Genomic DNA, 14,571 nt, shown 5'->3' on the forward strand with positions numbered 1-14,571 from the left:
TTTAAACAAGAATGCATTTGTGTTAAAACAGTACCTGAAACATTAAGTTTGATATTTATTTTTATATTAAATCTTCTATTTAAATTTAAATGTAAATCTTAAGTATAAAAACAAATATAAATGTTACAAATAAAATATAAATGTTAAACCTAAATTATAAGTGTTAAATATAAAAAGTATAAATTAGTAATGTTTTAAATAAGTGTTAAATATAAATCTAGATCCAGGACATTTATGTAATTACAAATCAAAACTTTTAGAGAACATGCAAATTAACATCTCTGGGCTTTCTTGACATTGGACTAGTGTGACACTGAACACTTTAGCAATGCCCTGGCAGCCATCCACAGCATCATCCATAGTAACACACTAGTATCGTGACTGCAAGTTTTGCACCACTCTCATCTTCCTTATAAAATGTAGTTGTGATTGATATCAACAAAAATATCTGCACCTAAACTCCCTAGTAAAAATCACTTAGAACACCTTGAAACAACCTGGCAACCACCCACAGCATTAGCCATTGAACCACACATGGGCAGGCAGTGTAGCATATTCTTCATCAGTGTTGGGTAAGTTACTCTAAAAAGGTAATTAATTGCTAGTTACTACAGTAATTACATCTTCAACAGTGTAATTAGATTACTGTACAAATTACTCTCTCCAAAAAGTATTTCATTACTTGTTACTAATTACTTTCTAAATCCTATATCAATCTCGAAACAAGTTAATGATTCAAGGATAGACATGAAACGGTTCTTTTCATTCTTTCAAATAAATAGCAGACATTATTCTGGTCACACTTTAGATTAGGGTCCAATTCTTACTATTACTATGACTTTTGCCTCAATATACTCCAAATTACTGCTTATTAATACTTAGTAAAGTAGTTGTTAAGTTTAAGAAGGAATTGGGTAGGATTAAGGATTTAGAATAAGGTATTGCAGAATAAGACATTAATATGTGCTTTTTAAGTAATAATAAACAGCCAATATCCCAGTAATATTCATGCTAATAACCAACTAGTTAATAGTGAGAATTGGACACTAAAGTGTTACCAATATTCTCATTAACTCACCAAAGTATTTAAAGTGAGAAGGGTACATAAAAAGCATGCATTTTAAGGTTAGACTTTAAATTTCGATGTTAAATCCACTATTGCATTGTATATAAATGTTCTTCAGTCTATGCACAGTATTAAGTTCAATTACATAAGAAGTAACTGTAATTAAATTACAGAAAAAATAAGAGTAATGCCTTACTTTACTTTTTCAAGGGAAAAGTAATTAAATTACAGTAACTAATTACTTATTAACACTTACTTAACACCCAACACTGTGTTTTTGTTTTTTGTTTCTCGCTGTATATTTGACTGTTGTATATTTCACTGCACAGATGAAGATTTAATCCAGTATTTCAAAGCAAACCTGCTGTCCAGCGGTCAGATGTCCAGCCACTGTTCCCTCTCCAGAAGCTCTGCCTCTCAATCCTCCGCAACCTCGCGTTCCTTGGGGGCAGGAAGGAGGAGAAATGAGGTTAGATGAGTTTGTGTGGGATCTCTTCTGGTCGCACATGGTCTGAATATGTTCATTAGTCACTGGCCACGCGTGGGGCCTTGGAGCATTGCAGTAAATTAACAATCGATAAGCTCCAGGACACTGAGCGTGCAGAGCTGGAAGCACACTAAATGAATCAGGCAAATTATTACATTTCCAATTTTTTAAAGAACTATGTTGTCTCATGTGGTCTCCATGGTATTGGTATTCCAATGAATATTAAAAATACAACTAATATGTTTGTTGGTTAGAGCTAGGTAGAATATTACTGCATGTTACTGCTTTAATGTGCCAGAACTAGATTGCTTGGCAACAAAATGATGATTTTATGTCATTTTGGGCTTGTTTATTTTCAGAACATGATATGAGGAGAGGAAGTTGTCCTGTTGTTCACCACTCTACATGCAACATACGCCATGCAGTGTATATGCCTCCACGCTCTGGTCCTTCACCTCTGTTTTTTTGTTCGTCATTTTTGTCTAGGTATTTTTTTAGAAAAGTTTTTTTAAATGATCCATTGTTGTCCTACCTCTGTGTATATATTTTTACAATGTTTTTGTGTGAGGAAAAAGGCATGCCGGAAGGTGTGCTATTTTATTATTTATTATTATTATTTATTGTATTTATTAGTTTAAAAAGAAAATCAAATGTTTAAAAAAATTGTCTAAAAATGTTTAAAAAAAAGATGAACATGATGTTTGAATGTATCTGGCGCATACATGTACGCCTCAATGTCTACATGTAATAAAAAGGTGTTTCAACATTTTTGTGAAAAATATAGCAGATATTATCAGGCACAGTCTATGTGAACAAACCATCCAATGATACATTAGTAAGCCTATAGAATACCAAATGTTTCTTGTTGTAAATCCACACTATGAATGTCTCCTTACTATCCTGTGCTCACTGAAAGGTTTTTCTTTTCTCTTGGAGAATGATTCACGCCATGTCAGACTGTTTTCCACTAATGCATCAATCATATGCAGTTTTACTTGTTCGGATTGCATACAAAACACAATAAAACTCATGTTCTAAGACTTGTTTTACAGTACTGTTACTGATATGGATTTTTTTGTCTATTATTTTGTCAATAACTGTGCACTTGGGTTTGGAATTCATGAAAATGTAACATGTAATCTCAATTACTGCATGTTACTGCTTTAATGTGCCACAACTAGATTGCTTGGCAACAAAATGATGATTTTATGTCATTTTGGGCTCGTTTATTTTCAGAACATGATATGAGGAGAGGAAGTTGTCCTGTTGTTCACCACTCTACATGCAACATACGCCATGCAGTGTATATGCCTCCACGCTCTGGTCCTTCACCTCTGTTTTTTTGTTCGTCAATTTTGTCTAGGTATTTTTTTAGAAAAGTTTTTTTAAATGATCCATTGTTGTCCTACCTCTGTGTATATATTTTTACAATGTTTTTGTGTGAGGAAAAAGGCATGCCGGAAGGTGTGCTATTTTATTATTTATTATTATTATTTATTGTATTTATTAGTTTAAAAAGAAAATCAAATGTTTAAAAAAATTGTCTAAAAATGTTTAAAAAAAAGATGAACATGATGTTTGAATGTATCTGGCGCATACATGTACGCCTCAATGTCTACATGTAATAAAAAGGTGTTTCAACATTTTTGTGAAAAATATAGCAGATATTATCAGGCACAGTCTATGTGAACAAACCATCCAATGATACATTAGTAAGCCTATAGAATACCAAATGTTTCTTGTTGTAAATCCACACTATGAATGTCTCCTTACTATCCTGTGCTCACTGAAAGGTTTTTCTTTTCTCTTGGAGAATGATTCACGCCATGTCAGACTGTTTTCCACTAATGCATCAATCATATGCAGTTTTACTTGTTCGGATTGCATACAAAACACAATAAAACTCATGTTCTAAGACTTGTTTTACAGTCCTGTTACTGATATGGATTTCTTCCTGTATTATTTTGTCAATAACTGTGCACTTGGGTATGGAATTCATGAAAATGCATCATGTAAATCTCCATTCATGACTGTGTATTAAAATTCGTCACAAATCACGTTTGCTTGGCAAAATTTCGCGGGAGAAAAGCATGAGGAATCCAACACTCAATAGTAATGTAAGTGATTGTGAATTTCACATTGATTCATACTGAAATATCGAAAATTCACTAATTTCATATCGGATTATGTCTGTTCATGTTTTAAGTATGTGAATTCGCCGCATAAAGCTGATTGGATTGAAATGAAGTAGGCCTAGGCCCTAGGTAATCATGCAATGGATGTATTTCAAGTTTACCATATGCCAGTAGGTGGCGACAAGCGACTGTCTTTTTGAGTGTGTCATGAATCGTTCTTTCAACCAGTTTGTTCAAAAGCACCGATTTATTCATAAACGAAACAAGTGAGTCATTCAGTCGTTCTTTCATGCAATTGAAAGATATATTAAAATAGTATCCGATACTGTTCCGAATGCAGCGAATTTTTATGAACAAGTCATTGAATCAACTCACGCAGTGATTCATTCTGGAACAAAACAACGCAGGTTTTCCTCAGAGACGAAAAATTACAAAGTAATTACATTTACATTTACATTTAGTCATTTAGCAGACGCTTTTATCCAAAGCGACTTACAATAAATTTTTATGAACAAGTCATTGAATCAACTCACGCAGTGATTCATTCTGGAACGAAACAACGCAGGTTTTCCTCAGAGACGAAAAATTACAAAGTAATTACATTTACATTTACATTTACATTTACATTTAGCAGACGCTTTTATCCAAAGCGACTTACAATTGGGGGATACATAAAGCGATTCTTCTTAAAGAGGCAAACAGACACAGGAAGTGGTTGTAATACCAAGTTCTTAGACATTGTTCAAATAAGTACAAGCTAGAAAGAGAAGGAATAAATCAAGAGAGAGAATTTTTTTTTTTATGATGAAGTCAAGTAGCTTCGAAAGAGATGGGTTTTCAGCTGTCGCTTGAAAATTGTCAGGGATTCAGCATTCCGGATTATCAATATTGTGTCTAAAATGTAAGTTGTTTCTTGTATATTGAACTGGATAAACAACAGCACTCTTGCTCGGATACTGCTTAATTATCTTCATTTATCTCTCATTAAATCAAAATGGACTGATCTAGCCCAGTGCAGAGAGCCTCACCTGACCATCTGAAATTACTATTTACAAATGCCTACATCTTTTATTTAGATGCAAATTCTACAAGCCACTGATTGAATTCCTCTCTTCATAAATTGAATTTACTCCCTGAAATGGCTTAACAGCTGCAGAAATAATTAGAACCCCGAAAGACTGTTATTTTGGTGTTGCAGTTGCCAAAATGTAGCTTTAAGGACAAAACTTATTTGTGTCTAAACAGCATCAGTGCAAGAGCATCAACACAGCTGCAAAGCAGAAATTTGCATTTTCAGTAGAAACAAGCGCAGAAATAAGGCAAGAAAGATGTGAACCAGAGGTGAATGTGAGTGTGTCTCACCTGAGACCTTCTTCTCAGGAGATCATTTTGAAATTTTAACAAACACTTTCTGACCTCTGCATTGGTTCTGAATATAACCCCACTCACCTCGTGCAGTCTAGTCACATTTGAAATCACACAGAGTAGGCAGCAAACAGGCACAGGCTTAATTAACTTACATGTTGTGTATTTAAAACCCTGTGGGCCCCTCTGGGTTTAAACAAGAAAAATTAACATTTGAAAATGTATGCTAGTGTGGACGGGCCGTTGCTGGGATACGTGTGGGTAATGCTGGGTATTTCAGTTAAATATGGGTCAGTCCTGTCCCCAACACTCATTTCATATGGTATCATGTGTGTTAAGAGAGATTTTTGATGATATCTCAAAGCACATCCCAGTGGTTCTTTGGGACAGCAGACATTTAAAATATCTGCATTGATTGGTGGGGAGTAAAGCTCCATTAATGCAGCACTCAGGATTGATGAAGGTAGTCTGTGGATTAATACAAGCAACTTTGCTGGATGAGTTTTTGGTAGGACAAGCATTTTGTTCAGACTGTATAGCAACCGGATCCCACATTTGAGAGTTTGTGGAAGAGACTTAAAATCGAGGTTGTTGTTGTTTGATTTTTCTAAATAGATTTTAGCGATTTTAATTTACTTTTTTTTTTTTATTCGATTATATCATACAAGGCCTATATTGTCATGGTCCATGGAGGCAGCTTCGTGTTGTACTGTTAGAGTCTCCAGTGCCATATTATCATTTTTTGAGCATGTTAGCAATTTTCAGGATGTATGGAAGCCCATTTCCACCCAGGAATAAAAAAGGTAATTGTCAATATTTATCAGAAAATGAAAATTCTGAGGGGGAAAAATTCAAAATGTATAGATATAAACTCAGAATTGCAAAGAAGAAGAAAAAATTTGAAGAATTCTGACCTTTTTCTCGTAATTCTGAGTTTATATTACACAATTCCGAATGTTCTTCTTAGAAATGCAAGTTTATATCTCCGAATTTTGAGGAAGAAAAGGTCTGAATTGTAAGGTAAAATGCAGTTACCTTTTTTAGCCCATGGCAAAAGCTGCTTTCATATGGATGAATTGTTACAATAAGTTCAATAACATGTATTTAGGAAAAAGAGTGAATGTCTTCAGTGTAAATCAACAATGTCATCAAAACAGTTGACTTTAGTTCTTCACCATAGTTGGCAGGACACACAAGAAGTTCCATCAAAGTCAGTCAATTTGACTTGTATGATCTGATTAACTTCCTTGGCTAATTTATGACCCACAATAGGCTTATAATTCATAATTCAGTATTGTTAGACTGAGGTTTAACTTTAAGCTTTATTATAGACCCCTCTTTCCCTATACTGTAGGTCATTTGAACAGTAGAATGGAGAATTAAGAAAATTGCAAAATAAAACAATGAACTGATCCACTGATCTGTAATTTTACCTTTAATACTTAAGTACATGAAAAGTAAGCACTTTTGTACTTTTACTCAAGTATAATTTAAAATGAGTATGGTACTATTACTGCCCTGATATTTCATGAGGGCCTCTTTACTTTACTTGATTTGTGTTCTTCGTCCACACTGTTTATGAGTGCAGTGGATTAGAGTTTTATATTGTAATTTTCATTCCACATTGACAAACTGAACCGGAGAGGAGCTGGTTGGCTCTAACTGTGAATGATTTCCTATTTTAATTAATGTGGATTAACTGAGCTGCAGCAAGGCCTGTGCTGGATCATTGTCTAATGAGGAGAAATGACTGACAGAATGCATTATTTCACACATTTGTAAATATGGGGAAATGTGCTCTAGAATGTGTAGTGAACTTGCATCACTATATGAGATGCAAATGACTGTTACTTTTGATTTTCATTCAAATGTGAATCTGAAAATACAGTTCCAATCACAGGCAGAAGTAATATTTAATAATTGTACAATTCTGGCTCTGAAAGTAAAATCTGTTCTTGATTAGGCTGAAAGCTTGAATATGATGACATAAATTCAACACCATTTGAATATTTTTATGCATATACAGACTCTTTAATATTGTTTAAAATAATTACAATAAGCATGATATAGCATTTATAAAATATATAAAGGCATATTCTTTGTTGTAAGTAAATAATGTATAATATATTTAAATGTTTTAAAATATTTATTTATAATAATTTTATTATTTTATTTAATAGTTTAGAATTTATATTATTATTGTACTAAAACAAATTATTAAAAGATTATCTTTAAAATATTATGTTAACATACTGTTAAACCTAAAGAGAAGAGTTTTAGTTCATTCAGATATAGTACTTTTTACAGTAAATATTCGTTAATTACCAGAACTTCAGAAACAGCTCCAAAAACCCCTAACAATGTGGATGAGTGATTAAAAACAAGAAACCATGAGAATCTGTCTTCACCTAGATCAATGTTTTTGCACCCTATATACATATGGTGTGGACATGACTGGTCAAGATCTGAGTCGAGTGAGTTCAAACCAGATGGTCAGGACACAGCAACAAGTCTCACACTCAAGACCTCAAAGTCTGTTGTCATGAATAGTCGTGATAGTCGTGATCGCAAAATAGAGAGTTTGAGAAAAACATAGCAAACCAGCCCAAGCCGGTTTTACCTAGTTAAAGCTGGTTCTAGCTGGCTAAGATGTTGTTTGACAGGTTTAGCATGGCTCAAATCTCTCTAAAACCAGCAAATATAACATCTTGACCAGGCTAGGAGACCAGAAAAACAATTCAGGCTGGTTTAAGTCGTTTTTCAACAGGTGTATTTCAGAAGTCTTCTCAAATTGAGGCCTTATTTCACTACTTGCGTATTCAGTGTTTGAGCTCATTTTTGCACTCTTAAAAAAAGCACTGGGAGAAGATTGGAAACTCAATTGCTTGAAGCCATTGTTTCAGTTGTAAAATGGATTTAGACGAGCACAAATCTAATTAGCCAATTAGCTAGCCAGCAGCACAGATCCACAGCCTAATGAATCCGCCACACTGCGTTGTTTGCCACGGTTCCCTCAGCACTCTGAAATGAAGCGCGTGTCCCAAAATCAGCTTTTAGCACCTCAGAAGCCATTCAGACAGGCACAGGAGGATTACAGAGACTGTGATCATTTAGCCATTGTTGCGTCATTCCAAAACCAGCGCCTATGACGCAGAGGATGAGGTCATGATGCATTACTTGCTATGCTGAGGGCATCCGCCTTGTACAATTTCACCCCTGGGTACAGAGAAAATGAAGCTTGTATAATTGAGGAGTGAGTTAATACTGCATCACAAACTCTTCAATTATACAAGCTGTTTTCTCTCTTGGACCCCATGAATCTAGTTTCTGTCTCCACAAATCATTAATCAAAAAGCTATTTTTTTCTGCCATTTCTTTGAAGCTGTAATTGTTCAATTAGTGAAGTTTTTTTATTTGCTTGTTATAACTAGTCATATAGTCAACAAAACATGCACTTTTTTTGACGAGGTACATAAAATGTAGCTTTCCTTATGTTAACAAAAAAGTATGATTTTATTAAACAAAGAACAAAATAAAACAGGAAAAAACAATGTATAAAGTACAATAACATTGCATGGGATCTTAATATACAAAAAAAAATGGAGACAAAGTAAGTAATAAACAGAGTATTTAAAGAGGCCTAATAACCATCCTGTCCATTTCAAGCCAGACATAGTGCAAAAAAAGGACTTACCCTCATTATATTAAATAAACACACACACACACACATATATATATATATATATATATATATATATAGGCTCATTATATTAAATAAACACACACACACACACATATATACATATATATATATATATATATATATAGGGAATTATTTATTAATTTGTTCAAATATAATAACTATGTCTCATTCATTGTTGCATTTAAAAACATTGCAGGAAAGGAAACAAACACAATGTCTGCAGACACATATTTAAATGTTAATCTTGATTTTAATTTGACACAGTGTTAATTTTTAACATTACATCAGTTGCATATGCTCTGCTTTTATGGGTCGAAAATTACGTAATGATAATTGTTCATGAAACAGAGCAGAATGCAGAAAAGCAAGTATACTTTGAGTTACTCATGTGCATGTGCAGAAAAAATGAAACAGTGGAATACCAAAATAGGTTTTGTGTGAATGCCCTTCAAATAGAGGTCATTCATTGCTGTTTCATATTGGATGGATGATTGGAGGATGGAGGATTCCTATACTAGAATTTTAAATCCACCATAACAAATATATTTTTTAAGCGTAACATTCAGTGATGAATGTTTTTTGTAGTTCCACTCCAAGTTAGCATCACCCAGCTTCCCTTTACAAAACAACCCAACAGGAATTTTCCACTGGCTTTTGGATTACTGCAGAAAATAAGCCCTGTGACCAACAAAAGCAGGCCAAAACCTGGAAATGGTCATTGATCATAAAGATTCTTAAACATTTAGTTCATCTTGATAACCACAGACCTTATTGCATGCATTTAACCAAAAACCCATTAACAAAAACCCACTGACTTTGGGACGGTGGAACTGGATGTGCTAAAATATTAATTAGTTTCCAGGTTTTGGCCACCAAAAATGTCATCCCTGCAGCATATAATAGTCTCAGGCCTTTACTAGTCTCAGAAATGCTGTAGACCTATTTAGTATAAGCAGTATGCAGTGTTGGGAAGGTTACTGTTTCAGTTACTTTATTAAAGTAATATAAATGATTACATTTTATTACATTTTTGATTACGTTTCTAAATTTCTAGCCAATGTTAACTCTTAATCAGTTAATCAACTCTCAGACAGGTTGTAGCCTAAAGCTTTCATTGCCAGTGTGGATTGATGTAATTGGCAGAAGTGGTGCACTGAACATTCAACCAAGAATACCAATCAAAAGCATCAGAATAGCATTGCTTTACTAAATGGCCTTTAAATGGCAGGAGGCATTGTGCACATCAAAAACAGGCAAAGCAACAACTGAATCTTATTCAACATATCCTGGCTTTTTACAGAAAATATTCAGATGTAACCCCCTTTGTAATCGTTAATATTTTTCTCAGTAACTATAATGGATCACAGTTACATTTATTTTGTAATTAAATTACATAAGACTGTTACATGTAACTAGTTACTCCCCAACACTGGCAGTATGTTGAATATGGTGCAGGCCTCAGTGGAACTTACGCCATAACTTTTGCATACCAGACTGAGCCAAAAAATGTTTTTATATGTACATATTGCAGGACAGAATTGCTTGAAGACAGAAAACACAGAAGTACATCCCTTACAGAGACACTATGAAGAGTATAGCAGTATGATGGGTGACTATTTAGAGTACTACAAGCACTACTATCAATTACCAGAGCAGACAGATGCTGTTGACAGGACAGGCGAGGAACCACGGATAAAGACAGATCAAATATCCTCATATTCCCTCTGCCACTTGGCCATGGATGTACATAGAAAGAATGTGAAAGTGCTGCTTTCTCTCTGTTTATCCTATTTATGGTAAAAAGTCTCCCTCTGCTGGTTGTAAAATGCACACATCCTCGTCAACTATTTTAACCCCAAAAGCTGCTTTTTACTGTAACAGCACCACTTTCATCATATGGCTCTCTAATCCTTTAACAAATCCAAAGATAAACATAGCCAAACCTTCACCAACTCTCCTGGAAAATATCTTAATCATTCACATTTACAAAGTTCCAGCTGCTATTATGTTCAATGTCCTGAAGAGGATTGATGTTTTATTAGTTCCTGTGGGCAGATGAGCCTCAGATGAGATTATCTGTTCATTACTTTCTATTTTCAATCTATTGCATTACTTTAATGTGAAGGCTCTAGGTGGCATCTAATGTCTAAGTAGACATGGAGCTTTCAGGGGAGACACAATGTTCACTTAATGGATTCTTAATCTTTCGGGAGACAGTTTAATACTCCACTAAAAAGAAGCTTTTGAAATAAATGCCCAGCAGTAGAAATGTAGTAAAGTGAATGGATTGGGTAAATAAAAAAGTATATAAATGATTGAAATGTCTCCTTGAATTAACAGAAAGAAAGAAAAAATACCACAAATATTATAATGAAAAACAAGAATTAGAAATGTTTTGACAATTTCCTGAAAAACTGCTTGTCATTTTGTTGTCAACTTTTCTATGATGTTTCTATATTGTCAGTTGAAAGTACTTTGTCATCAGTATTAGTGAAACTAGTGCTAAATAGTTTTGTATTTTCAGCAGATTCTCTTAAGCACTCATGTGGCCTCTCTGATTGGCTGACAGCTCTATTGTTGGTCTCCGCTCTCCACCCAGCTCCTGTGCCCTCACAAAAAATAACTGCAAATAGCTCATGGAAATCTGCCTGCCTTGGCATAATTGAGCTTCACACTATTCAGTCTGATAACATTTTTGGGGGGAAAAGAGGTAGGTTTTTTTTTTTTCATATTGTATGTTGATTTGTTGTTGTGAATTGAGTTTTTAAATCCCTTCACACTTTACAAAAGGTGATTTTAGGCCATCAATCATGTTCGTCTAGTCGCAGCTGATGTGATGGGGTTAGATTCTGTACATTTGTGTGAAAATAGTGTTCACAAACTCATTTATCTTTATTTATACAAGATAATTCAAAAAAAGACATTAAAAACCATTCATTAGAAATGATTTAGCTAGTAAGACATAAAAAGAACCAACTTAATGTAACATAATGAATTTAGAATTTAGCTTGTTCAGAATTTTTTTTAACTTAATTTCAATTTAACTTGAGCTCTACCTTTTATGATGGTAAAACTGATGATAAACACTGTTGTTGTTCACTGAAACTAAAAGTTGTTTCCATTAATTAAAATGAAGATGAAATAAAAAATAAATGTTCGATAAGAAACTTAAACTTAAAAAAACTTAAAAATAGAAAATGACTGAAACTAAAATAGCTACAGTTTAAAAAATAATAATAATTTTAAAACTTTGAATAATCAAAATTAAAGCTAATACAAATGACAAAAGCACTGTCAAAGTTGCTGAAACTTAAACTAAAATTAAAATGAAAACTGAAAATATATCAAATCAAAACCTAATACATACTATAATTAAATTAATCATTTTTAATAACATTTAATACAATCATACTTGCTACAGTTTTTTAATTAATCTAATTAAAGTATGTTTACATACAGTATGCCAACCCTGAAACAACATACAGAACTACCACATTTTGCTATAAGTTTGATTGCATCATATAATAGTTAGTTAATAGTGTTCATCGTCTGTTTGATTACGTGAAAAGCGCTGTACAAATAAACTTGAATTGAATTGAATTGAAAGTATGTTTGGAAAAATATCTTGAATTAATTTTAGTATTGACTCAGTGTTTTGTCAGTGTGTCTGTAGGTGCAAGATGTACAGCTTTATGGGAGGTGGATTGTTTAGTGCAGGAGTGGGAAATATACTCCTGGTGATCTCCACTGCCACTGATTACTGGATGCAGTACCACAAGTCCGGCAGTTACATGCACCATGGCCTGTGGCGCTACTGTGTACCTGAAAAATGCATGACACATACAGACAGCATCGGTGAGACCGTCACACCATGGACATAAAATACATACATTGAAAAATTTTACAAAGTAAAAAAAAAATTACAACTAATCTCTGGTTTTATTTGAACAGCATATTGGGATGCCACCTGGGCCTTCATGATCCTTTCCATCTTAGCTTGTTTCTTTGGCATCATCATCGGTGTCATAGCTTTCATCAATTACTCCTCCTTTAACGGATTTGACAAAACCTTTGCTGTGGGAATTCTCTATTTCATTTCATGTAAGAATGTCCAATCCTAAAAATAACATTAATAAGCTAAATTATTCTTATATATCTAAACTGACTGTACTGTATGTGAAGTCATTGTTTATTTGCATTGTACATCCCAGGCTTCTTTGTATTGCTGGCTATGGCTGTCTACACTGGGATGACAGTCAACTACTATGGAAAACGATATGGGAACTGGCGGTTCTCGTGGTCGTACATAATGGGTTGGGTTTCTGTGGTGCTCACTTTCTTTTCAGGTACACATTATGTTTATGTGTTATGCCAGGTACACTTTATGTTTATGTTCATGAAATGAATATTTTGTTATGAATATACACAAAGTTAATTGTTATCAAACTGAGATAAGAGTTGACAATATTTTCTGTGGTACTCAACAAAATCCCACAGCATTTAACCTGGGACATTCCTTTAAAGAACAAGCATTAATACAGAAAAAATTAATTAATGGGATAGTTCACCCAAAAATTAAAATCTCATTAATTTCTCACCCTCATGTCATTCCAACCCTGTAAGACCTTCGTTCATCTTCAGAAAACAAATTAATATATTTTGATGAAATCTGAGAGCTTTCTGATCCTGCATAGACAGCAATGCAACTACCATGTTCAAGGCCCAGAACGGTAGTAAGGACATGGTTAAAATAGTACATTTGACATCAGTGGTTCAACCTTAATTTTAAGAAGCTACGAGAATATTCTTGTAGGCAAAGAATAAATAACAACTTCACTCAGCAATATCTTCTCTCCTGTGTCAGAATTTGACATGCCTTCATGAGAGTACCACACATGCGAGTACATTCCTCTGATTGAAAACAAGGCACAGCACATCCAATTCTACGTCAGAACGCCGGCTACTACTTCAGCAGCACCACACGCATGCATCATGAACCCGCGTCAAAGACTGACAGTGAAGAGAAGAAATTGTTGGAAAGTAACTATTTTTGCTTTCTTTACACACAAAAAGTATTCTCGTAGCTTCATCAAATTACGGTTGAACCACTGATATCACATGGACTATTTTAACAATGTCCTTACTACCTTTCTGGGCCTTGAATGTGTCAGTTGTGTTGCTGTCTATGCAGGGTCTGAAAGCTCTCGCATTTCATCAGAAATACCTTAATTTGTGTTCCGAAGATGAACGGGTGTTCTGAATGGGTGAACTATCCCTTTAAATGTTACATCATGACAACATGGTCAAGTTGTTGCTAATGTAGTAGTTATTAACATTCCTCGTCTTTCTCTTACAGGGATCTTCTATATGTGTGCTTACCGGATGTATGAACCGAGAGGCCCCATGTCACGCTGATGCTTCTCATCTTAGATCTGCTATTTGATCCATTCAGTCTGAATGTGAACCATCATGTCATCCCTGGTCCCTTCATTTTAAACCTATCATTTATTGTTTATTTGAAAATCACATAACACAAACTAATAAATAACTAATACAGTACTAATACAGTACAAATTTTGTGTATATTATATGTATATTTCCTATACAAACTAATAAGATGTGCAGATCAGGTTGGTACCAAAATAGACTATATATTTTGGTTTATAGAAGAAAACAACATTTAGAAAAACTTGCCTTTATGAATTTTATGGTGAAATTTAGATAATTCTTGAAGTTCTTGTAGAATTTTATATGCATTTAAGCAGTTTCCAAAATATATACAGTATACGAAAGTTTGGGATCAGTATGATTAAAA

The 14,571-nt window shown here is 34.0% G+C and overlaps 2 protein-coding genes across 2 annotated transcripts in view; both read left to right on the top strand.

The window, feature by feature from the left end:
• The window catches only part of LOC107662767 (roundabout homolog 2-like), a 70,748-nt gene extending 68,740 nt beyond the window's left edge, over nucleotides 1-2,008 (top strand). The window contains exons 26-27 of the mRNA XM_016452847.1: nucleotides 1,396-1,535; nucleotides 1,913-2,008. Of these exons, the coding sequence (XP_016308333.1) occupies nucleotides 1,396-1,535; nucleotides 1,913-1,924 (152 nt within the window). The 3' untranslated portion in view covers nucleotides 1,925-2,008. The remainder of the gene's footprint in view (nucleotides 1-1,395; nucleotides 1,536-1,912) is intronic.
• A 9,310-nt stretch (nucleotides 2,009-11,318) lies between these two features.
• LOC107662761 (lens fiber membrane intrinsic protein-like) lies at nucleotides 11,319-14,308 on the top strand. The gene is made up of 5 exons (XM_016452840.1): nucleotides 11,319-11,466; nucleotides 12,419-12,611; nucleotides 12,708-12,857; nucleotides 12,968-13,102; nucleotides 14,113-14,308. Exons 2-5 carry the CDS (start codon nucleotides 12,437-12,439, stop codon nucleotides 14,169-14,171), a joined length of 519 nt encoding a protein of 172 aa, XP_016308326.1. The 5' UTR covers nucleotides 11,319-11,466; nucleotides 12,419-12,436; the 3' UTR covers nucleotides 14,172-14,308.
• The last annotated feature ends 263 nt before the right edge of the window (nucleotides 14,309-14,571 follow it).

The sequence above is a fragment of the Sinocyclocheilus anshuiensis genome, unplaced genomic scaffold (genome assembly GCF_001515605.1).
Source record: "Sinocyclocheilus anshuiensis isolate Anshui unplaced genomic scaffold, SAMN03320099.WGS_v1.1 scaffold1144, whole genome shotgun sequence".
Classification (NCBI taxonomy): domain Eukaryota; kingdom Metazoa; phylum Chordata; class Actinopteri; order Cypriniformes; family Cyprinidae; genus Sinocyclocheilus; species Sinocyclocheilus anshuiensis.

Bases quoted from the DNA above. Each gene is read 5' to 3' on its own strand.
- LOC107662761 (XM_016452840.1), top strand. From the start codon at position 12,437: ATGTACAGCTTTATGGGAGGTGGATTGTTTAGTGCAGGAGTGGGAAAT. The intron at 12,612-12,707 runs GTGAGACCGTCA...TTATTTGAACAG, and splicing joins GACACATACAGACAGCATCG to CATATTGGGATGCCACCTGG. The intron at 12,858-12,967 runs GTAAGAATGTCC...TGTACATCCCAG, and splicing joins AATTCTCTATTTCATTTCAT to GCTTCTTTGTATTGCTGGCT.